This window comes from Eriocheir sinensis, unplaced genomic scaffold (assembly GCF_024679095.1).
Source record: "Eriocheir sinensis breed Jianghai 21 unplaced genomic scaffold, ASM2467909v1 Scaffold453, whole genome shotgun sequence".
In the NCBI taxonomy this organism is placed as follows: domain Eukaryota; kingdom Metazoa; phylum Arthropoda; class Malacostraca; order Decapoda; family Varunidae; genus Eriocheir; species Eriocheir sinensis.
Genome location: NW_026111780.1, coordinates 262843 through 287261, shown reverse-complemented (window position 1 = coordinate 287261; position 24419 = coordinate 262843). Strand labels below are relative to the sequence as shown.

The 24419-nt window shown below is 46.6% G+C and overlaps 1 protein-coding gene and 1 long non-coding RNA gene across 2 annotated transcripts in view; one reads left to right on the top strand and one right to left on the bottom strand.

The window, feature by feature from the left end:
- Nucleotides 1-7155: 7155 nt before the first annotated feature.
- Nucleotides 7156-12217, top strand: LOC126992371 (uncharacterized). Its single transcript, XR_007746504.1, has 3 exons — nt 7156-7667; nt 10569-10624; nt 10788-12217. It is a non-coding gene; the product is annotated as an uncharacterized LOC126992371 (long non-coding RNA).
- A 5951-nt stretch (nt 12218-18168) lies between these two features.
- LOC126992372 (cell death abnormality protein 1-like) overlaps nt 18169-24419 on the bottom strand; it is a 51463-nt gene continuing 45212 nt past the window's right edge. The window contains exons 33-36 of the mRNA XM_050851086.1: nt 23612-23737; nt 22155-22280; nt 20965-21106; nt 18169-20223 (exon numbers count right to left, since the gene is read on the bottom strand). Coding sequence (XP_050707043.1) covers nt 20223; nt 20965-21106; nt 22155-22280; nt 23612-23737 — 395 coding nt within the window. The 3' untranslated portion in view covers nt 18169-20222. The remainder of the gene's footprint in view (nt 20224-20964; nt 21107-22154; nt 22281-23611; nt 23738-24419) is intronic.

The window sequence follows — 24419 nt, the reverse complement described above, 5'->3', positions numbered from 1 at the left end:
CTCTCTCTCTCTCTCTCTCTCTGGTATATTATAAGCAACGAGTTTCATCATCATGTGTCCGTGGTGCAGTGGTTAGCGTGGTCTGGGTTCGAATCCCGGCCCGGGGTGATGGGCTCTCTTCCACCACAGCTCAAAGGGCCAACGTGACAGAGATGAGCACCGCCGCCAAGCGCAGCCATAGTGTGTGCTGCCAGCTTAAGTATACAGTCACGGCAGCCCTTAGCCCAGCCCCTGCCTGCAAGAAATAGGGAATTAGAAGATTTGTAAACTCTGGAACAATCTTCCTTCATCTGTATTTCCTTCTGCCTACGACTTGAACTCTTTCAAGAGGAGGGTATCAGGACACCTCTCCTCCCGAATCTGACCTTGCTTTTGGCCACCTCATCTGATTCTTTTATGGGAGCAGCGATTAGCGGGCTTTTTTTGTATTATTGTTTTTTTGTGCCCTTGAGCTGCCTCCTTTGTTGTAAAAAAAAAAAACCCTGCTTGTTTTGTTTTATTTTTACAGGTCGTGCCCAATTTCAAAAGAGCCAACTTCGTAGAAATCCGACGAAAACTAATAGATATGCAACTATCAGATGATGGCAATGTAGAGGACGCCTGGCTAAGCTTTAAAAATCACTTACTTACTCAGCAGGACACATTTGTCCCCTTGTGCGAGAAGCGAATTAACACTAATAAAAGCCCACCTTGGTTTAATAGCGAAATTAAACACTCAGTCAAGGAGAGAAAATTGTTTTACAGGTTAAAGAAAGAACAAAGCACGCCCGAAAACATTAGACTCTAGAATGATGCCAGGCGACGAGTAAACAGATTAGTGCGTCAGCCAAAGCGTAGATATGGAGAAAATATTGCAGCCAACTGTAAAAATAATCCGAAATCCTTCTTCATTTACATAAACAACAGAAAGGCAATCAGAAGTGGAATTGGACCCTTAACAAACAGCGACGGTGCACTAGAGACTGACAGCCAACACGTTGCAAACCTATCTAGATTAGTTAAGAAAAACACCAGGATAGCAAAAAAGAACTATGAAATCAAAGTAGCAAATGAGGCGAAAAGTAATCCTAAGGGCTTCTTTCAGATGTATAGAACAAAAAACACGGGAGAAAATTGGACCGCTGAAATCAAACACAGGGGAGCTAGTAGAAAATTACGAAAATATGAGCACATTGTTGAACGACTACTGCCTTTCAGTATTCACACAGGAGGATCGAACGACTATACCGGAAAGAGTTCAGGTGTACGAGGGCGGGGATGGCGATAAATTGAGGGATATAATCATTACCAGGCAAGTAGTTCAGGATGAGATAGATAAGCTTAAGAAGAACAAGTCGCCAGGTCCTGACGGGATATTTCCGAGGGTATTAAAAGAGCTAGGTGATATAATCAGTGACCCACTAACCGACATCTTTAAGATGTCGGTAAATACTGGCTATGTGCCGAGCCTATGGAAAGTAGCTAATGTGACGCCGATTTTTAAAAAGGGGGACAGGTCAGTTGCTTCAAACTATCGCCCAATTAGCTTAATATCGGTTATAGGGAAGATGCTGGAGTCCATAATAGCCAGGAACATTCGGGAGCATTTAGAGAAACATAGCTTAATTCACGACTCGCAGCATGGGTTCACAAAAGGTAGGTCATGCCTCACCAATCTCTTGTCCTTCTACAATAAAGTATTTGAGGCGGTTGACAGAGATGAAAATTATGATGTAATCTATCTTGATTTTAGTAAAGCGTTTGACAAAGTTCCTCACCAACGACTGTTGCTTAAATTACAGGCTCACGGAGTAGAGGGTAAAGTTTTGAACTGGGTCAAGGCGTGGCTTAGCAATAGGAAGCAAAGTGTGCAAATCAATGGTAAAAGATCTGACTGGGGATGTGTTACGAGTGGGGTCCCACAAGGTTCGGTATTAGGTCCACTTTTGTTTATTATTTATATCAATGACTTAGACACAGGAATTAGTAGTGATGTTAGTAAATTTGCAGATGATACCAAGATCGGTAGAGTAATTGAGTCGGATCAAGACGCTAGTATTCTCCAAGGTGAACTCAACAGATTATATGACTGGGCGGATAAATGGCAGATGGAGTTCAATGTAGGGAAGTGCAGTATTCTGAGTGTAGGTAGGAACAACCCCTCACATAACTATTGCTTAAATGACACTCTCATAAGTAGGTCTGGGTGCGAGAGGGATTTAGGGGTCTTAGTGAGCTCTGATCTCCGTCCAAGGGCACAATGCATTCAAGCTAGAAATCGAGCTAATAGGGTACTGGGATTTATTTCAAGGAGCGTAAGCAACAGAAGCCCCGAAGTCTTCCTCAAACTATATTTAGCATTAGTTAGACCTCATCTTGACTATGCGGTTCAGTTCTGGTCACCCTACTATAGAATGGATATCAAAATGTTAGAATCGGTGCCGATTCTTATTTATCTACTCCTCTTTCTCTCTCTCTTAACTGCATGCCTCCCCCTCCCCTCTCCCCCCTCTGCTTCCCCATGCTCCTCCCCTTACTCTCCCCTCATGCTCATCCCATTGAGCATCCAACAAGAGTTAACCACCCAGCATCTTCACTCTTCATCCCTCACTCTGGGAAAACATGAATCTCATCTGTCTTTCCTCCTCTCTACCTCCTTCTGCTGATCTTTCTGAGGGAGCACTCAGGGACTCCTCCCTCCCCTGACTTGACTTATCTTTTCCTTTTGCCTTTTTAGGAGCTTTTAGGAGGCTTTTTTTTTTTTTTTTTTTTTTTTATTTTTTTGCTTTTGAGCCTGAGCCTTTGTCTAAAAAAAAAAAAAAAAAAAAAAAGAGGAGGATGACTAAGATGATTCAGGGGTTGAGAAACTTGCCATACGAGGAAAGACTCAAACAGTTAAACTTGCATTCTCTAGAAAGGCGAAGGGTGCGTGGAGACATGATCGAGGTTTATAAATGGATGAAGGGCTTTAATAAGGGAGACATTCATAAGGTTTTGTTGGTAAGAGAACCGGGTAGGACACGAAGTAACGGGTTTAAACTGGATAAATTCAGATTCAACAGGGACATAGGCAAAAATTGGTTTACTAATAGGGTGGTGGATGAGTGGAATAGGCTTAGCAGTCATGTGGTGAGTGCCAATACAATTGTCACATTCAAAAATAGACTAGATAAATTCATGGACAGCGATATTAGGTGGGGTTAGATACACGGGAGCTTAGGTTCAAAGGAGCTGCCTCGTACAGGCCTACCGGCCTCTTGCAGACTCCTGCGTTCTTATGTTCTTATGTTCTTATGTTCTATTAAACAATTACTTTTCCTCGGCGTTTAATAATAACAGTCCTCCCACCACTACCACCAACACCAGTACTAATATAAATCCCGAGCATGCATTCCCTAACTTTGAAATAAAACCCGATGAAGTCCTTAAAGCCCTCAAATCACTTAGAACAAATAAAAGTCCTGGACCTGATAAAGTATATCCAACTCTGCTGAAAGAAACAAAGTGCGAAATACTCTCCTCCCTCACAACCGTATTCAATATGTCCTTGCGACAAGGCATCGTCCCTTCAGATTGGAAAAAGGCTAACGTGACACCGATTTTTAAGAAAGGAGACAAAAAAATACCAGGTAATTACAGGCCCATTAGTCTAACTTCGGTTGTAGGTAAGCTACTTGAGGGCATAATTAGAGACAAAATTGTGAGTTACCTTGAAAGCCACTCATTAATTGGGGACTCACAACATGGCTTCCGAAACAAAAGATCCTGCCTATCAAATCTATTAACCTTTTATAACGACCTCTCCACTGTTTATGACGTAACCAAATCACTGGACGTAGTCTATCTTGATTTCCAGAAAGCGTTTGATAAAGTCCCACATCATAAATTACTTTACAAATTAAAGCAAATAGGTATTGACGGTCAAGTACACCAATGGATCGCGAATTGGTTGAGCAACAGACAACAAAGAGTAGTGATTGACGGATTTAACTCAGAGTGGGCGCCGGTCACTAGTGGCGTCCCTCAGGGCTCGGTTCTTGGCCCAGTGCTCTTCATTATTTACATCAACGACGTGGATGTTGGACTCAATAATCGCATTAGTAAATTTGCAGATGACACAAAGATTGGTAACTCGGTTCTCACTGACGAAGACAGGCAAAGCCTCCAAGAGGATTTGCACAAAATTTCAGCTTGGTCGGATAGATGGGAGATGACCTTTAACGTAAGCAAGTGCCAGGTCCTTCAAGTTGGAACGAGGAATAAGAAGTTCGAATACGAAATGCGCGGCGTTAAACTCAAAAGCGTTCAATGCGTCAAGGACTTGGGGATCAAAATCGCGTCAAACCTCAAATTCTCACAGCAATGCATCGATGCAGCAAATAAAGCGAACAGAATGTTGGGCTTCATTAAAAGAAAATTTTTATTCAAGAATAAAGATGTAATACTCCCGCTCTACAATAGTTTAGTCAGACCCCACTTGGAATATGCGGTACAGTTTTGGTCTCCCCACCATGCAAAGGATATTGCTAAATTAGAAGGTGTTCAGCGTCGGGCAACGAAAATGATCCCTTCCTTGCGCAACAAATCCTACGAAGAAAGGCTTTCTACCCTTAACATGTTCTCTCTTGAGAAACGTCGCCTCCGAGGAAAACTGATCGAATGTTTTAAAATACTTAATGGTTTCACGAATGTAGACAGATCAACATTGTTTATGATCGATGACACTTTGCGCACGAGGAACAATGGCGTAAAACTCAAATGTAGACAAGTAAATTCAGACTGCACCAAATTTTTCTTCACCAACGTTGTAGTGCGAGAATGGAATAAGCTTCCACCGTCAGTGGTCCAGTGTAACACGATTGACTCCTTCAAAAATAAGCTCGACCGTCACTTCCTTCAACTTAATATCAACTAGAGTAGAAATGCAACGTTTAGGAGCCTTCTGATTAATGTAAAATCACTTAGGTTTAAGGACAGACCACCTAGTCTGGACCATGGGGTCAGTGTGGTCTGATTTTCTATGTAAATCTATGTAAATATGAAGGGCCATTCTTACAGTCGTCTCCGAATGGTCGGAACTCTCATCCCATACCAAGTTAGGAGTCGGGAGCGCAAACACAGCGTTTCTCTTCGACAGTCATGGGTACCCCTTTACTAACGTCGGGACTCGTGTAGTTGATAATTCGGGAGGGTTGGCAAGACCGATGAGCCGCGGTTGGTATCACTGACGCACGTGTAGCATCAAAACAAACGTTTTCAGTTTGCCCTTGTTGCCTGCAGAAGGAGGACGTGAAACCAGGAAGAGGGTTTGCTTCTCAAAAAAGACATTTCTGCAAGAAATTAGTACTGAAAATCTATTAATCATATGAAAAAGAAAAAAAAAAAAAACAGTAGAAAAAACTATATTTTGTCTGGTAAGCTCACACATGTGTAGCCTACCACGGAAAATTTACCTTTACTTTTATCTGTTTCATGTGTTAGTCAAAAAATGTATAAGCATTATCAGCTTACTGTAAGTGAGATAAGAAGTTCTATGGTATGTGGCTTAACTCTTGCCACAATAACAACAACATTTATGGACATACATGTGAATTCGTGGGAAAGCCTCCTAACAATAACGAAAATTACTGCCAAGCTCTAATTTCATAACCATCATTATCACAAGTAATAGGTAACTTAATAATACTGTACATCAGACCATAGAATCTCAGTGCTGCAGACTCATGTTTTTCTGGTAGTTTGGACCTTGCTTACATAGTGAACGTGACTTTTATGGAATTCATAGTTTATTTGAAGCGGACATGGAACAGTCACCCCTTAGGGCTGGTTTACACAGACACGCAGACATGCATGGACTGCCAGCAGGACATGGAAACTATATATAATGTATAATTTTCCTTTATTCCTATGATGTGGCTTTGGACAAAGAGTCCTCCATTTTGTGCGCCATACATGCCCCAGTCGTGCCGTGAAACTATGGGAAAAGTGATGACATAATCAATTTACACATCCCAAACTTTCTGGCTCCTTGCACTGAAGCCTAAGTCATATATTGTTGCATTCATAGCTTAAACTATTCTAAACACTCTTATACACAGTATGTGAACATTACATAGCTTAACATTGTGTTATAACATAGAAATACTAGCAAAATATACTGACCTCCAGTGCCACGGATTGAATCATCGCTTCATATCGCTGAGTCCACAATTCATATCCACTTCTAAGCGACAGACTCGCTGCCGCGTAACCCAAACAAACGAACATCGGCAGCTGCGTGTAAGCGTTCTTAACGGCACCTATGTTGATTGATTGATTGATAGTTTATTGTTGCAGGTAAACAACAAGGGAGAAGGGAGGAACATGCCATCCCAACCCCCAGGCAGGACAGAGTGTGATTATACAACTATTAATACATGTGTAGGTAGCACCATGAAATTAAAAGGATACAATGGTAGGAAGGAAAGCACAACAAGGGAGGGGGCAGTACCTCCCCCTGGACAATAAGACAATAAAATGTGGGGACGGAGAACATTGCCCAAGCACTAGATGGGAATGAATACAGAGATAGAGTAAATACTAGTCCTTAAAGTAAAATACTGCAGAGATCATGCACAGCCTTGTATAGCACGGCACCTTCTAGTAGCACCATACAAGTTTATCCTTTTAGCAGCATATAAATTCTATAGCACCATATAAATTCCTTACACATTAATATTTTACGTAATAACAATGAGGTATAATGAGGTATATTGATACCACAGTTACATTATTTGATATTGAATTTTGACTTCCACAAGCCTATGTGATGATATATAATTGCACTTACCATTATTACTTGCAGATATGTGGTCAAAAACAGCGGTGGTGAATTAGTTATATTTTCCTCGTCAGAGTTGATGGAATCTTGAATTCAAAGCTGCATCTTACATTCTTCTAAAATAAAATAAAAGTCATCTTTCTCTTCACTGGAAAAATAAATATTTTATAATAATCGAGCTTATGTTTTGTGTGACACAAGGAACATGTATACAAGCTACAACATTCTACAGATAATTTTATTGATTCGGGATGGCACCCTCTACTCCCCAGTCCCCATTCGTGTTCCAATAATTCGGACCCAATGCTCGGGCCGCACTCCCGACGGTTGGGGAGGTGAGAAAAGCGACTGTAAGAAAGAACAAGCCACCCGACGAAGGCCTGACTCTCCAATGGGTCACCTGTACAGCAAGAGCAGGAGCAAGGGTGGGCTTGGTAACTGCATATGGAACACAACGGAATCCAAGGCCGCGCGATCCCTTCCTCCTCTGCGTCGCCTGCTGGTCCGTACGGGCGAGGAGCAGGTGATTCGTAAAGGAATATTCCGCCTTACTGGCAGGACTGCACCTTAATATTCTACGTTGCTGGGCGATGCATGTTGAGGTGCTTAAGGTGAAGGAAGGTCTCGTGTATAAATAGTGGGATAGGCCCCGCGAACACTCCAGTCGTGCCCAGTCGTGCCCTCCGTGTCCTCGTTCCGTCGGGCAGCACCTTCCCTCCAGCCCAGGGCGTCCCCTCTGCCGTGTTCCCTTCGCCCCTCGTCCCGCCGCCTCCCAGAATGAGTGGTGGTCTGCGGTGGTTGGTGGCGGTGGCCGTGATGGTGGTTTTATTGATGCAAGTCTTCCAGCCCGCCATGTCCCAGCCTGCCAGTGAGTACAAAACAGGTTCCTAAGCGGCGGGGCGAGGACTGGCTGGGGTAGAGCCGCCACCTTTGGCTCAGGAAAAATAAGGAACGCAACCAGGGGCGCATACAGGGGTAGGGGGGGCCAGGGGGCCCGGGCCCCTCAAAATCTCCGCCCCTTCAGAAAATCTCGAGTGTATGCGGAAAGTGGGTACAGAACTGACTCGCTTATAATGTGCTGCAACTATAATACGGAATGTGTCGTCGGCTGTAGGCATATGCAGGCGCGGATACAGGGTGGGGAGCCAGATGGCCCGAGCCCCCCAGAAAAAATATTAGGATAACTAAAATATTTGAAATACCCGTGAATTGAGAAAACATGAAATATATTTAAGATACCCCTAAAAAGCTAGAGAGCTGGGGAGCGAAGCCGGCCACCGCTAGATAGCTCTGGACGTTGTCCTCCAAACTTTAAAAAAATCCTCCTCTATAGGTTTCTTGGGCTTTACTATGCGGAGGTGGACGGGATGCTCAAGCAAGATTTAAATTTTTTTCTTTTCGGTGTCTGATGTAATTTTTCACTCTCCTGCAGGGCCAGGGCACAACGGGCACGTGCCCAGAGCCCCGCGCTCTTATGGGCCCCGCACTCATCTAACAATCTATATACCCGTACAGGGCCATAGTACGCCGTACCCAGGGGGGAGAGGGGCCGGTGTGTCGGACGACCCCCCATCTGCTAAAATGTCCACTTTCTGAGAGTCAAAACGAAAACTGGTACCTTTCTGTTGCATTTCTGGAGCACTCAGGATTTTCTTTATTTATTTTCAGTATTTAAGTTACGGAATCGTATATTGAATATTATAGAGCAAGATTTAAAGGCCTAGGAAAAATCTTTGTGACCTCATTCCTCACATGCAAGCAGAAAGTGAATTTTAGCGCAGGCCACTACCATCATTCGGCACTTCGAAGAGGAAATAAGGGAAGACTTCCTTGCCTTTGTGCACGCCCAAGACCTCACCGGTAAAGGTTTAGCCTGGCTCCTTTTGCGCACCGCTGAAGACCTCGGATTGGACATGGCCAAGTGCAGGGGACTTGGTTTCGATGGAGCAAGATGGGAAAATTCAAAGGGTGTGCCGCAGTACTCATGAAGAAGTACACCCTGGCCAAGCCAATCCACTGCTTTAACCACCGGCAGAATCTAGTACTGACGAAGGCGTGTGGCGTCAAGGAAGTGAAGATCGCTCTTCAAACACTGACCGAGGTGTACAACTTCGTTCATTCTTCGAATATGCGCTCTCTCCGCTTCACAGAGGTTGTCAAGCTTACCTCGGCCAAGCACGAAAAGCTTGTTCCCCTGTGCCCCACCAGGTGGATTGAGAGGCGTGACGCAGTGCTGGTTTTCGTTGAATTTCCGCCTGTCATCGCTCTTTTTCTCGAGGAAGAACTTGACGCCACCGCTGGGCTCCTCATCGCCATACGTGTTCCCCGCTTTCTCGTTGGACTGGTTGTAGTGGAGTGTATGTTGGCGCATACTCTCGAGCCGAGCCGAACTCTTCAGAGAAAAGATGGCGACCTGGTGTCAGCCTATGCCGCGATTCGTGGCATCGAGACCATTTTTGCCAAATTCAGAGCAGATGCGGAGAATCATCTCCACGACGTGTTCATGAAAGCGGAAGAGCTTTTGGTCGAGGTGGGGTCATCGCATGACACCATCCCTGTGCCACGACTCTGTGGACGACAGGCCCAGCGATCAAATGTTCCGGGCGAGAATGCTGAGGACTACCGCCGGGCGGTGTACATTCCGTTCGTGGACCACGTCTTGGCTGATTTGAAGGATCGGTTAGGCGACGACACAGTGCCTGTCGCACTTCGGCTCAAGCAACTCCTCAAAGGCCCCGAAACGGATGTTGCGGCTGTGCTTCAAGCGGCGAAGCTCTACGAGCTCGACATCGAATCCCTGACACTCGTGAAGGCGCTGGGCAATATCTGTTCCGGTCTTCCAAACTATCAAAGAAGCCCAGGCACACGCCAGCACCAGCATGTTCCCAGTCTCGCCATTCTCTTGAAAACTCTGTTGATGCTTCCAGTCTCCAACGCGGAAGCCGAGAGGTCTTTCTCAGCATTGGAAAGGCTGAAAACCTATCTGAGGAGTACCGTCGGCCAAGAGCGCCTGAACGGACTTGCCCTCCACTGTGATATCCACATTTCAGTCGAGAGAGTGATAAGCAAATTCGGCGAAAAAAACCGCCGACTGCTCTTTGCTTAGTGAGGCACTTGTTGAATACTTGGGAACTTGTAAATATATTTCTTTAGATCAGCCAATCTTTGCAAATGTGTTACCTCAATCCCATGTAAAAGAAGCCCTATAAGAATTCCTTTTTATCTTCAGCTGTGTCTAATTTTACATATTAACTCTTTTCTGTAAAGGTTAGGTTTGTAGTTTATATATGACCTGTATTATGATCACCCTTGCTGCTTACATATCGAAAAAAACGTTTAGTTTTCTTCGAATGCTCGTATGGTGATGATTTCTACCTGTTCAAATCTGCCTTTTTACTGGTCGGATGTACAATTTTAATTGTTTCTTGTTATTGCTTGCCAGCTTAAATATTGATTGCACTGCATATAAAGATACAAAAAAAAATTCATTTGTCACATATACGTAGATTGCTCGGGAGCTGCGGATTTTAAGCAAAGAACCGCCATCACTATCCATTGGTCATCACTGTTTTGAGGCTGTCGCTAACTTATGAAATTTTACCATCGGGCCCCCAAAATTGATTTTCTGGATCCGCCCCTGAAGGCAACATCTCACTCCTTCCATGTCTTAAGGGAACGTGTGGCAACCCTTAAATTTATCATTATTACTATCACTATTATAACTATACTGGTGTTGTTATTAATATACATTTTATTATTCTGCCACCAGACACAGGCTTTAAACCTTTCGTGTTCCACGGCGAGGAGGCGAAGAAACCCAGTGCGGTGAGTGTGTGTGTGTGTGTGTGTGTGTGTTAAGTGACATATCTATAAGAGAGAGAGAGAGAGAGAGAGAGTCTAAGAATATTCAAACATGCTTCGCTAATACAATTCATTTTCTCCCCCTCTCTCTCTCTCTCTCTCTCTCTCTCTCCACAATTCACAACAGGGTTTAGTGATCAGCAACCCCTACAACAGGCCTCCGGTTGTACAGTTTTCATCATGGAACTACCGCTTCCCTTCCTTCGGCTTCAGCCACGACTATCGCAACCCCTGGAGCATTGGCCGTTAGCATGAGCACGCCGTCTACAGCCCCGTTCACTCTGTGCCGACTCTGGGCCACGACAACCAAGCGACTTTTCCATTTGACAAGTTGGTTCCCACGCTCCAAGAAGGGGGGGGATTATTGGGGTCTTGGTGTCTTACCGACTGTCTGGGACATTCGGCCAACTAGTTGCCAGTATGTCGTGTTAACCCTGACGACTCCAGACTCCCGTCACGACGTCGGCGCAGCATTCGGCAACAGTCTCAAGACCTCTTTCAAGACATGCCCGACCCTTTCACATCAACACCCAAGACCTCGTGTACCCTAGAGTCGTGGGTAGTCGTGGCCCAGAGTCGGCAAAGTGTGAACGGTGCTTAGGATAGCCACGGTAACGACGATGGCAGGCGTGAGTTTGGTGGGACTTTGAAACCTGATAACGACCACCCGCGACCCCAAAATGCTGTGATTCAAACCTACTGCTTCCCGACCACGTGGGGGAAGGTGGGGCAAAATGACACGGGTGGGTAATATGGAGCACCCCGTTTTCTGTGTTTTTAGCTTCTGTCGGCTATTGATAAGGATGTGGACTTACTCCTCGGCTCATTAGTCACCTGTAACATCGGGGCAAGTTTGGACGCCGTCGTTTGTTTGTGTGTGAAAAATCCCAGAATATTTTATCGCCAGCTGATCTATTGGTAAGGGTCTGATAACAGCGTGTTTGTAGGAATACTGTGACTCATTCATGTTGTTGCATGATTCTTTGGTGGTGCTCTGTGAATGAGTCTGACTACTGGAACATTTCTCTGCACCACCATTGTTCCGCTGAGATTGTTGTTAACATTTTCATTGGGGCAAAACGGCCCACTTAACAATGATTAATTTTTGCTGCTAACTGACTCACAACTTCACTGAACAAAGATAAGGACAAAGTGTTCACTGTTTCTTTTATATGAATATTAATTTTATGTTCAGGAAGGTAATGTCACTTTTCATTTGTGAGTAGTTTATAAGAATTCATTGGTGTTCATGCTACTGAGCCTAAGAGCAATTATTTTCTAATGGTATAAGAACTAGATTATTTTAGTTTTATGTTAAGTAATCTTTCTAGTGTGGCGCTCTATCAAAACGTATGTGTTGGCGTGTTACCAAGCATTCCCATATGAGGGCCATTTTGTCCCATACGTGAGGTCCGTTTTGCCCCACCCAGGGTACAAAATGGCCCGCCTGTGGCTATTTTTTTTATTTTTTAATTCTCATGGGTAAAGGATCTAAAGTGGTTCTTTCAAAGAGAGTTTATTTTGTTTAATGATGAATAAAGATTGCAAAAACACCAACTATCTCTGAATATACTATTACAACATTGTGCAAAATCTTGAGTGAAGCCTTAACCAAGGGTGCCGTTTTGCCCCATGCACCTTCCCTACTCGTATGGGTGGGTGAACAGCCGCACGGCCGACCGAACACTTGACGATCGCACGCATCACCATGTGCAACGGGATGTCGTTATTGGGTCGTAAAGTTGTGTGACTGTGGTTTAAAGTCAGGGTGACTGTGGCTTAAAGTCAGGGTGACTGTGGCTTAAAGTCAGGGTGACTGTGGCTTAAAGTCAGGGTGACTGTGGCTTAAAGTCAGGGTGACTGGGGCTTAAAGTCAGGGTGACTGTGGCTTAAAGTCAGGGTGACTGGGGCTTAAAGTCAGGGTGACTGTGGCTTAAAGTCAGGGTGACTGTGGCTTAAAGTCAGGGTGACTGGGGCTTAAAGTCAGGGTGACTGTGGCTTAAAGTCAGGGTGACTGGGGCTTAAAGTCAGGGTGACTGTGGCTTAAAGTCAGGGTGACTGTGGCTTAAAGTCAGGGTGACTGTGGCTTAAAGTCAGGGTGACTGGGGCTTAAAGTCAGGGTGACTGTGGCTTAAAGTCAGGGTGACTTTTGCTTAAAGTCAGGGTGACTGTGGCTTAAAGTCAGGGTGACTGGGGCTTAAAGTCAGGGTGACTGTGGCTTAAAGTCAGGGTGACTGTGGCTTAAAGTCAGGGTGACTGTGGCTTAAAGTCAGGGTGACTGTGGCTTAAAGTCAGGGTGACTGGGGCTTAAAGTCAGGGTGACTGTGGCTTAAAGTCAGGGTGACTGGGGCTTAAAGTCAGGGTGACTGTGGCTTAAAGTCAGGGTGACTGGGGCTTAAAGTCAGGGTGACTGGGGCTTAAAGTCAGGGTGACTGGGGCTTAAAGTCAGGGTGACTGGGGCTTAAAGTCAGGGTGACTGTGGCTTAAAGTCAGGGTGACTGGGGCTTAAAGTCAGGGTGACTGGGGCTTAAAGTCAGGGTGACTGGGGCTTAAAGTCAGGGTGACTGGGGCTTAAAGTCAGGGTGACTGGTATTCTTAATCGTCTCGGCGCCTCAGTTCGCCGGTTCGAAAAGCCTCCCCGGGAAGGCGCCGGGGTGTTCCCGGGCTGTGTCGTGGTGCTGGGACGGCCTTACACGTCCTTTGCGTCATGGGGGAAAGTCGCCCATGAACACCCGGGACCCTTCTCTGCGGCCTTGGGAAATAGTCGTGATGGAGCCCGACACGTGCAAGACTATGGAGCCAAGACTTGCTGGCCACCAAGGCGGCCTTGGTAAGGTCGTGGTAGATGTGGGTGTTGGTCAGGTTAAGTTTCCCATTTATACGTGCATGTGTAGGTTTTCTACTACTCTGTGTGTGTTATGTTTACAAGTGTGTATGAATGCATCTAAATGTTTATAGAGTCTATAGTTAGCATAAAGCATTTATGTAATCGCTACAGCCGTAATAATAGCAGTGACAATAAATTAAAGTGAATGAATACGAAGTTGAATGTGCAGGGAAAATGAGGCACTTCTTACCTTTTTCAATAAAGGGCTGGACATCACTGGGACCTTTTCTTGCGTGGACACTAGGGTTTCCTGTTTTGGGGATTTTGTAGCATCCCGGGATTCCGGGAAAAAACAAGACATTTCCCGGGATCCCGGGATTTCCCGTAGCAGATAATGTTTGCTAATACTCCTGCTCTATCGTAATTCGTAAATGAACCTCAGTAGTACAGACATCATAAGTAGTTACTTGCCCTGTGAAAGTGTGAAATAAGTATTTTTAAATGACATGGAGTTTCCTTGTATGTATAGAATATGAATTTTTGCATACAATAGCATCCATATGGAAGCTTGGCCCGTGGCACAGGCCACCCCAGTGACCCCCACCACTGTAAACTACACAGAAAATGAAACAATGGAATCACCTGTGCATATATTCAATAACACGTAAAATAATCTGGACATCATATTCCGAAAAAGCAAATCAAAACACTGAAAATTCTGAAATGCCCTGAAATAAAAGAATGATAGATATAACCTGGTATTTTGTCATTGTACGTATTGAAATAAAGCTGAAGAAAACAATTAAAATTCTGCAATGCACGTACAAAATCATAAGTAGAATATTTGGAATTTAGGCCCAACTCTCCAGACATGGTAAACAAAAAAAAGTGAAATGGGACTCAAAACACTCAATACTAGAGTATGGAATGGCCTGTAAAAAAAAAAAAAAAAAAAAAAAAAAAATCAGACAGCTGCAAACGCAGTCATACACCCTAAGAGTTATTCATGAAATAACTTTTCAAAAAGCACAAACAGTCAATACTAAGATCACTGAGCTTTGATCTTAATTTGGAGTGGCCACCTTCAGTGACCCCCACCAAGCCTCCATGCTCCACAGAGAGAGATATGCCTGGGACCCAGGCATCTCTCTCTCTCTCTCTCTCTCTCTCTCTCTCTCTCTCTCTCTCTCTCTCTCTCATAAATTTTCATATTTTGTAGCAGATATAAGAGAAAAGTAATAAAAAGTATCCCGGGATTTCTCGGGATTTGACAAATTTCTCGGGAAGAAAAAAAACACCTTTATGGCCGGGATCTCGAGATCCCGGGATCTCGGGATCCCGAGAAGGAAACCCTATAGTGAACACGGACGGACACAGTGGCGGGCGACGCCACCAGTTTTTGTGAGCGCGGTTACCGATTACTCCGGCGAAGAGTAAACGACTGCCTGAACGATTACTGGACGCTGAGGTGACGGGTTTGTCTTTCACTGTGCCAACCCAGCACCATTACTGTGCCAACCCAACACCATTACTGTGCCAACCCAGCACCATTACTGTGCCAACCCAGCACCATTACTGTGCCAACCCAACACCATTACTGTGCCAACCCAGCACCATTACTGTGCCAACCCAGCACCATTACTGTGCCAACCCAGCACCATTACTGTGCCAACCCAGCACCATTACTGTGCCAACCCAGCACCATTACTGTGCCAACCCAGCACCATTACTGTGCCAACCCAGCACCATTACTGTGCCAACCCAGCACCATTACTGTGCCAACCCAGCACCATTACTGTGCCAACACCCGCCGCCATCGCTGCAGTGCCTGTACAAGGTCGTGCCGCCCCGGGTGCCGGCTTGCTGCCTCTGTTTCTCCGTTTTCCAAGTCACGTTCTCTCCCCAAGCCTGCTGGGATACACTCAAATTTTCTCTGAGAAACCTTTACTGATGACTTAATCGTGAACAGAAATATTCTGTACTAATCGTTTCAACGAGTCGATTACTGAAAAAAATAATCAACTACAATATTTTTTTCAGAAGTAATCGAAGTAGTCGAAGTAATGATCGATGACGCCCGCCACTAACGGACACCCAAGCCTGCTGACTCACCGGCTCCACGAGGGGCGGCAGGAGAGTGGCTCCGGGACGTAGGTTGTCCTGTAACGGCGTGGTCACTGCGGCGTCCTCCTGCAGCAGCGGGTGGGATGGATCGAGGAGCGTGGCCGCCAGGGACCGCGAAGACTCGGGGAGGCACGGGGCGAGGGTCAGCCGCCAGGGACGCGCGGAGCGGCTGGGGCCATACATTTGTAAACGTCTCGGGCTCCATTACGGCTATTCCCCAAGGCCACAGAGATGACCAGCCGGGTGTCCATGGGTGACTGTCCCGTTCATGTTGCAGAGGTCGTGTAAAACTATCACCAGGGTCACAAAACAGTCCATGAAAATCCTTGCAATTTCCACGAGGGGCTTCTCAAACAGGTGAACTGAGGCGTCGAGACGATCAACAACACTGGCACACACACACACACACACACACACTTGACAAGGCTTTCGTAGTGGTTTTGGGAATATCCAGCAACGTTGCCAGATTGTCGTACTCAGCCTCTTATATTTACCGACTTCCGACCCAAAAACTGTCTCGTGGGCCCCAATAAGGAGACTCACTTATAATTATCGTTAAAATAGTTAATTCCTGATGTTTCTTGGCAATAGTTAGGCGTCAGAAACCGGTAGAACTATGCTCTGAGTACGACATTCTGACATCGGTGATATCCAGGGGTAGTTTTGTGACCCTGGTGGTAGTCTGACCCTTCTTCTGTACCGTGAACCTAAGAAACACATATTTGACAGGGCTTTCGTAGGGGTTTTGGGCATATCCAGGGGTAGTTTTGTGACCCTGGTGGTGGTCTGACCCTTCTTCTGTACCGTGAACCTAAGAAACACACATCTGACAGGGCTTTCGTAGGGGTTTTGGGCATATCCAGGGGTAGTTTTGTGACCCTGGTGGTAGTCTGACCCTTCCTCTGTACCGTGAACCTAAGAAACACACATTTGACAGGGCATTCGTAGAGGTTTTGGGCATATCCAGGGGTAGTTTTGTGACCCTGGTGGTAGTCTGACATATCCTCTGTACCGTGAACCTAAGAAACACACATTTGACAGGGCTTTCGTAGGGGTTTTGGGCATATCCAGGGGTAGTTTTGTGACCCTGGTGGTAGTCTGACATATCCTCTGTACCGTGAACCTAAGAAACACATATTTGACAGGGCTTTCGTAGGGGTTTTGGGCATATCCAGGGGTAGTTTTGTGACCCTGGTGGTAGTCTGACATATCCTCTGTACCGTGAACCTAAGAAACACATATTTGACAGGGCTTTCGTAGGGGTTTTGGGCATATCCAGAGGTAGTTTTGTGACCCTGGTGGTAGTCTGACATATCCTCTGTACCGTGAACCTAAGAAACACATATCTGACAGGGGTTTCGTAGGGGTTTTGGGCATATCCAGGGGTAGTTTTGTGACCCTGGTGGTAGTCTGACATATCCTCTGTACCGTGAACCTAAGAAACACACATTTGACAGGGCATTCGTAGGGGTTTTGGGCATATCCAGGGGTAGTTTTGTGACCCTGGTGGTAGTCTGACCCTTCCTCTGTACCGTGAACCTAAGAAACACATATCTGACAGGGGTTTCGTAGGGGTTTTGGGCATATCCAGGGGTAGTTTTGTGACCCTGGTGGTAGTCTGACATATCCTCTGTTCCGTGAGCCTAAAAAACACATGCATTAGAACTCAAGTCGTCTCATTTTTGGCCTTTGGGATAGTTGATGAGAGTGTCGGAGGCGTCTGGCAGTACCGACCTCGGAGTGTTTACATTGTGTCGGAGCTTCATTCATGTGATTCGCGTCTCGAACTCAGATATTTAAACCTTCTCTGACTACATAAATGTCACTTCCTCTCCTCCTCCTCCTCTCTTCTTCTCTCTTCCTTCTCCTCTATCTACATACCGATCATTTCTTCACCTCCTCCTCCTCCTCCTCCTTCTCATCTTCTTCCTCTCCGTTCCTCTGTTCCTCCTCCTCCTCCTCTTATCCTCTCTTCCTCCTCCTCCTCCTCCTTGTACTCCTCTTCATCCTCCTCTTTGTTCCTCTCGTACTTCCCCTCCTCCTCCTCCTCTTATCCTCTCTTCTTCTCTCTTCCACCTCCTCTATCTACATACCCATCATTTCTCCTCCTCCTCCTCCTCCTACTCCTCTTCTTCCTCTCGTACTTCCTCCTCCTCCTCCTCTTATCCTCTCTTCTTCTTCTCTCTTCCACCTCCTCTATCTACATACCCATCATTTCTCCTCCTCCTCCTCCTACTCATCTTCTTCCTCCTCCTCCTCCTCCTCCTCTTATCCTCTCTTCTTCTCTCTTCCACCTCCTCTATCTACATACCCATCATTTCTCCTCCTCCTCCTACTACTACTCATCTTCTTCCTCCTCCTCCTCCTCTTATCCTCTCTTCTTCTCTCTTCCTCCTCCTCTATCTACATACTCATAATTTTATCACCTTCTCCTCCTCCTCTTCTTCCTCCTCTCTGTTACTTCCTCCTCCTCCTTCTCCTTCTAATCTCCCTTTCCGATCCTCCTCGTTCTCCTTCAGACTAATTCTCACGGGTAAGGGGATGAAAGACTTTGATAGAGAGGATACAAGTTTAATACATGGTAGATACACAGTGGCATAGCGATTATAGTGTTGGCAGGCGTGCCGTGAGAGTGGTTACCGCAATCACAAACTCGGGTGTCAGATATGTTGGGAAAATAACACCAGCCGTCTCTCCTTCGTTTCCTCTCCTCTTTTTCTCCTCCCTTCCTCCTTCCTCCTTCCTTCACCTGTTTCCTCTCCTTCATACATTATCCGTTAGTTATATTTCTTCTACTCTCGATATTTTTTTCCTATCCTTTTTTTTCCCTCTTCCTCTTCCTCTTCCTCTTTTTCCCTCCCCTTCCTTCCTTTCTTGTCATATTCCTTGTACTCTTTAGATTCCTTTCCTCTCCCTTTTCTTCCGTTCCCTCCTTCCTTCAAAACTATTTCTTATTTTTCTCTTCCTTTCCTCCTTTCTTCCTTTCCCTCCCTTCTCTTCTCTTTCTCCTCTTTCCCTCCCTCCTTTAGTTCCTCCTTTCCTCCTTCCTTCAAAACTATTTCTTATTTTTCTCTTCCTTTCCTCCCTTCTTCCTTTCTCCTCTTCTTTCCCTTCCTTCCTTCCCCTTCCTCCTTTCCCTCCCTTCTTCCCTCCTTCCTCCAAAACTATTTCTTATTTTTCTCTTCCTTTCCTCCCTTCTTCCTTTCTCCTCTTCTTTCCCTTCCTTCCTTCCCCTTCCTCCTTTCTCTCTCTTCTTCCCTCCTTCCTCCAAAACTATTTCTTATTTTTCTCTTCCTTTCCTCCCTTCTTCCTTTCTCCTCTTCTTTCCCTTCCTTCCTTCCCCTTCCTCCTTTCCCTCCCTTCTTCCCTCCTGTCTCCAAAACTATTTCTTCTTTTCCTCCTCTTTCCTCCCTTCTTCCTTTCTCCTTTTCTTTCCCTTCCTTCCTTCCCCTTCCTCCTTTCTCTCTTCTTCCCTCCTTTCTCCAAAACTATTTCTTCTTTTCCTCCTCTTTCCTCCCTTCTTCCTTTCTCCTTTTCTTTCCCTTCCTTCCTTCCCTCCCTTCTTCCTTCCTTCCCTCTCCTCTTCCCAGCTCACCACGCCTTGAAACACGCGCCACGGAGGACGAGTCAGCCACAGTAGAGTTGATGAAGACCAACATGACGTTTATACAATCAGGCGTCATGTTGTATACGCGTACCTCTTCATCCCTACACACTGCCAGACTCCCGTGGTTCAGTGCTATCTATTGACATTGTAGAGATGAACCCCATTATTATATGTATGGAAGAAGGGGGATGATTTATAAGGCAAGGGAGGCATGCAGCTCAAGGGCAAAAAACAACAAAAAAAGGTCCGTCAGGCGCTGCTCCGACTAAAGAAAACAGAACGAGAGGCCAAAAGAGGTCGATTTCAGGAGGAGAGTTGTCTCGATACTCTCCTCTTGAAAAACTTAAAGTCGTAGGCAGGAGGAAATACAGACGAAGGAAGGCTGTTCCAGAATTTATCAGTGGAAGGGATGAAAGAATGAAGATGCTGGTTAACTCTTGCATTAGGAATTTGGACCACAGAGGCACAGAAAGACATGGGAGCATATGTTACCAGGCTACCAGTGAAGGGATATCCAGCACACCAATACCACATGGGAAACACTCCACTATCCACCACAGAGGCAGAGAAAGACCTGGGAGTGTATGTTACCAGGCTACCAGTGAAGGGATATCCAGCACACCAATACCACATGGGAAACACTCCACTATCCACCACAGAGGCAGAGAAGGACCTGGGAGCATATGTTACCAGGCTACCAGTGAAGGCGAAATCCGTGCCAATCGCAGCGGACGGGTTAATATAATATTGTTCTTTGTACGCGATACAGATTTCTACCACACACACACACACACACACACACGCTTCAGTGATGTGCAGGTCGTGCTGGAAACAAACTCAAGAAAACGGGATTGCAGTGAACACCAGGAGGCCACAACGATCATAGGTCCACGGTGACGGTTATCTAAGAGGTGGGTGGGTGGTGCTGGTGTGTGTGGGGGGGGGGAGAGGGGGGGCGCCAATCCCTTCAATCCCTTCCCATCCACCGGTCTCCTGCCACTCAATCTGCGGAAGAACGAGGAAAAGAAATACGTTCATGAAAATACTTAAAGAATAATGGAGAGGGTGAGGATGGCATGGGACGGGGAGAGGAAGAATGGGGATGGGAAGGAAGGAATGGGGAGGGGAAGGGTGGGATGGGGAGGGGAAGAATGGGGATGGGAAGGAAGGAATGGGAAGGGGAAGGATGGGATGGGAAGGGGAAGGATGGGATGGGAAGGGGAAGGATGGGATGGGAAGGGGAAGGATGGGATGGGATGGGAAGGGGAAGGGTGGGATGGGAAGGGGAAGAATGGGGATGGGAAGGGGAAGGGTGGGATGGGAAGGGGAAGGATGGGATGAGATGGGAAGGGGAAGGATGGGATGGGAAGGGGAAGGATGGGATGGGAAGGGGAAGGATGGGATGGGATGGGGAAGGAAGGGGTGAGTTTTTAGGACAAAGGAAACAGCTCAAGGCAATAAAAAAAAAGAAACAAGAGGGAAAACAAACAATAAGAAAAACAAAACAAAGAAAAAATATCAAAAGAAGAGAAGCAAAACGAAAAACAAGGAAAAAAAACAAAAAAACTCAATATTCTCTTTACGCGTCTCTCTGGCGACAAAAATTATCCGACTCATTTATTTCAAGATCCTTTTCCACTGATGTTTTCTTTATGCTCTATCTTCCAATGTACAGTGTGTGTGTGTGTGTGTGTGTGTGTGTGTGTGTGTGAGTGTGTGTGTGTGTGTGTGTTGCGGTATACTCACCAAAGACCATAGCCGGAGACGGGAAGACAGCACCGGCAGTACTCTCCGTCACACAGTACCGGGTTATCCACCTCCCCCGCCGTGCAGACCTCAGCGCAATGCCCGCCCTCCGCCGTACACCTTTTACTGGGCGAGCACGTAGCTGGGAACACGAGGATCAAATGTCTGATAAGCTCACGAAGAACGGGATGGGGAGGCGAAGGGAGGAAGGGGGGAGGAGGAGAATGGAAGGGAAGGGAAAGTTGGAAAGTTTGGTTTACTCGGCGCAACATCTGTGGTCATATGCCGGAGAGAGACAGAAGGGGATGGAATTATAGGAGAAGGGAACAGATCACAGGAGATGGGACACAACCCCCGATTAATATCTGGTACCCATTCACTGCTGGGTGGACAGGGGCGTAGGGTATCGGAAAAGCCGCCCAAATTTTTCAACTCCACCCGGGCTCCCTCGATTGTGAGCCGAGTGTGCTAACCACTGCACCACGAAGCCCCCAGAAGGGAAGGGTAAGAATGAGATAGGAAAGGTATAGAATTGGAAGGGGACGAATGGCATGCGATGGGGAAGGGAAGGTAGGAATGGGGAGGGGAAAGATGGGGTGGGGAGAGTAAGGATGGGAAGGGGGGAAAAAGGAAGGAATGGGGAGGGGAAAGATGGGGTGGGGAGAGGAAGGATGGGAGGGGGGGGGGATGCCATTGAATTTCCACTATACCAAACATACACACGACCTCTACGCGTCACGAAACACAGGAGAAATCGATAAAGACCAGCGCTGGGGATCGAACTCGCGACCGGTGAGATGGGAAAGCCTCTCCTCATAACCAATCAGCCAAAGAGGTGATCCCCTTGTTGCGTGAGTCTGGGAGGCGTTCCAAATCAGATGGGTTAGGGCCGTATTTTAAGACACCATCGCTTCTCACATCAACTATTTCTAAAGGTCAAAGAGGGGATCAATCTGGTTTTCATGAGTGTTTTTTAAGGTTCATGGCACAGAAGAAGGGTCAAACTACCACCAGGGTCACAAAACTGCCCCTGGAAAGCCCTACAGCTCCTACGAAAGCCATGTTAAATATGTGAACTTGGGCGACGAAATGTTTTAAAATACGACCCAATACGCTCAAATGTTTCATCTCCTCTTCGGCCTCTGAAAACACGGACCTAAGTGCGTGGGTGTCAAGTCTTCTGTACTCACGTGGAGGCGCCAGAGAGCAGCAGAGGCAGCCGTCACCATTACACAGGCCGGGCAGCACCTCGCCATAGGAACACTTCTTGGTGCAAAATCCTCCCGCCTTGGTGCAGGGCTGGGCGGGCGAGCACTCTGCGGGGAAAGGGTTTGATGAGGGCGTGTCTCGAACCTGGTTATAGCTTTTGGGACTGCTTCAATAGGTGTCTCAAGCCTAGGGGAAGCTTTTTACCACTTAATAAGGTGTATCGTGCCCTGCGTCAACCTCTCTACTGCTTTAAAACGCATCATGAAGTCTGAATATGAACGGGACAGGAAGGGGAAGGGATGGGATCGGGAAGAAGGGATGGGGAGGGAAAGGAAGGGAGGGGGAGGGGATGGAAGGGATGGGGAGGGAAAGGAAGGGATGGGAACGGGAAGGAAGGGATGGGGAGGGAGAGGTAGGGATGGGGAGGGATAGGAAGGGATGGGGAGGTGAAGGAAGGGATGGGGAGGGGAAGGAACGAATGGGGAGGGCAAGGAAGGATAGGGAGGAAGGAAAGAATGGGGAGGGATAGGAAGGGATGGAGAGGGGAAGGAAAGAATGGGGAGGGCTAGGAAGGGATGGGGAGGGGAAAGAAGGGATGGGATGGGCAAGGAAGGGATGGGGAGGGAGAGGAAGGGAAGGGGAGGTGAAGGAAGGGATGGGGACGGGAAGGAAGGAATGGGGAGGGGAAGGAAGGAATGGGAAGGGAAAGGAAGGGATGGGAAGGGGAAGGAAAGAATGGGGAGGGATAGGAAGGGATGGGGAGGGGAAAGAAGGGATGGGGAGGGGAAGGAAAGAATGGGGAGGGAAAGGAAGGGAGGGGTGGGGAGAGGAGGGAAGGAAGGGGTGGGGAGAGGAGGGAAGGAAGGGGTGGGGAGAGGAGGGAAGGAAGGGGTGTTAGACTAAGCAGACATCAAACGGAAATCCGAGGTGATAGCACTGCCTCCTGCCGACCTTAGTCTATATACACCAAGTCACGTCACACGCAGGTTTGTGGGAGGAGACACGGCCGAGGCGTGGTTTATGCGTGACACTGCTTGGAGCCAAACTAGAGAATGTAGAAACAGGGATTTAGAGAAAACGAGGAAAGGCGGACTAATTTAAATCAATCACTTCAACATGCCCTCCCTCACACCCCACACCGCCGTTTGTAGTCATTGGAATTACAATCACGCAATAGCACAATAAAGAGACATATTTTTTCGTCAGTGGCTTGCCTGAACGCGCTGTGAAAGTAGGCGAGAATGCACATCCAGAGTGCACACACGGCCCCAACTTTAGTCACCCCTGAACTGGCGGGTATTTTTTTTTGGCTCCAAGTGACGTCATCCCGCTGCTCCGCCCCAAAACCGTCTCCTGCGCGTACCGGTCACATTTTTTGAAGCAGAGTGACTTGGCTTGGTATATATAGACTTAGCTGCCGACCCTCGCTGACTCTTACCCGGGGAGAAACAGCATGTACAGCCTGTTGGACCCTCGCAAAGGCCGGCAATGTGTTTACCATCAGGACAGGTCTCGGTACAGCAGCCGCCCACCTCATTACAGGCTGGACTGGCGGGGCACTTGGCTGAAACGATACGAGACTGTTAGGGGGCCATATTTTAACCCGGTAGCAGCGACGGGCCAAATTTGTGGCTTTACCGTGTACCAGCGACGGGCCACATTTTTGCCATGATATAAAAACCCCAAAATAGATGATGCATAAACTGATCACAAATGCGTTGATATATATTATGAAATGGTTTGTGTGGGTGATGATTTTTTCTCATTTTTCGTGCTTAGAGGGACCTTTAAGAAACATGATCCCCGCAGCTACCGGGTTAAAACATTTCTGCGCCCAAGAACACGTAATTGACTAGTCTTTCGTGGGAGCTTAGGGCATTTCCAGGGGTACTTTTATGATCCTGGTGGTAGTCTGAGCCTTCTTCTGTACCGTGAACTTAAAAGAACACTCATAAAAACTCGATTAACCTCATTGTTGGCCTTTGGAATTAGTTGGTGTGATCGAGGGGTGGGAGCATTTGACAATACCAACCTTTGTACACGTAAGACAAATGGTGCTAGATTATCGTACTCGGCTTCTTATGGTGGCCAAATTCCGACCCCAAAAACGCTTCCATCACCCAAATAACTGCCTTCATATATAGTTATCGTTTAAATGGTTAATTCTAAGTGCTTCTTGGCAATACTTATGGGCCACACACGACCCCAAAAACGCTTCCATCACCCACATAACTGCCTTCATATAT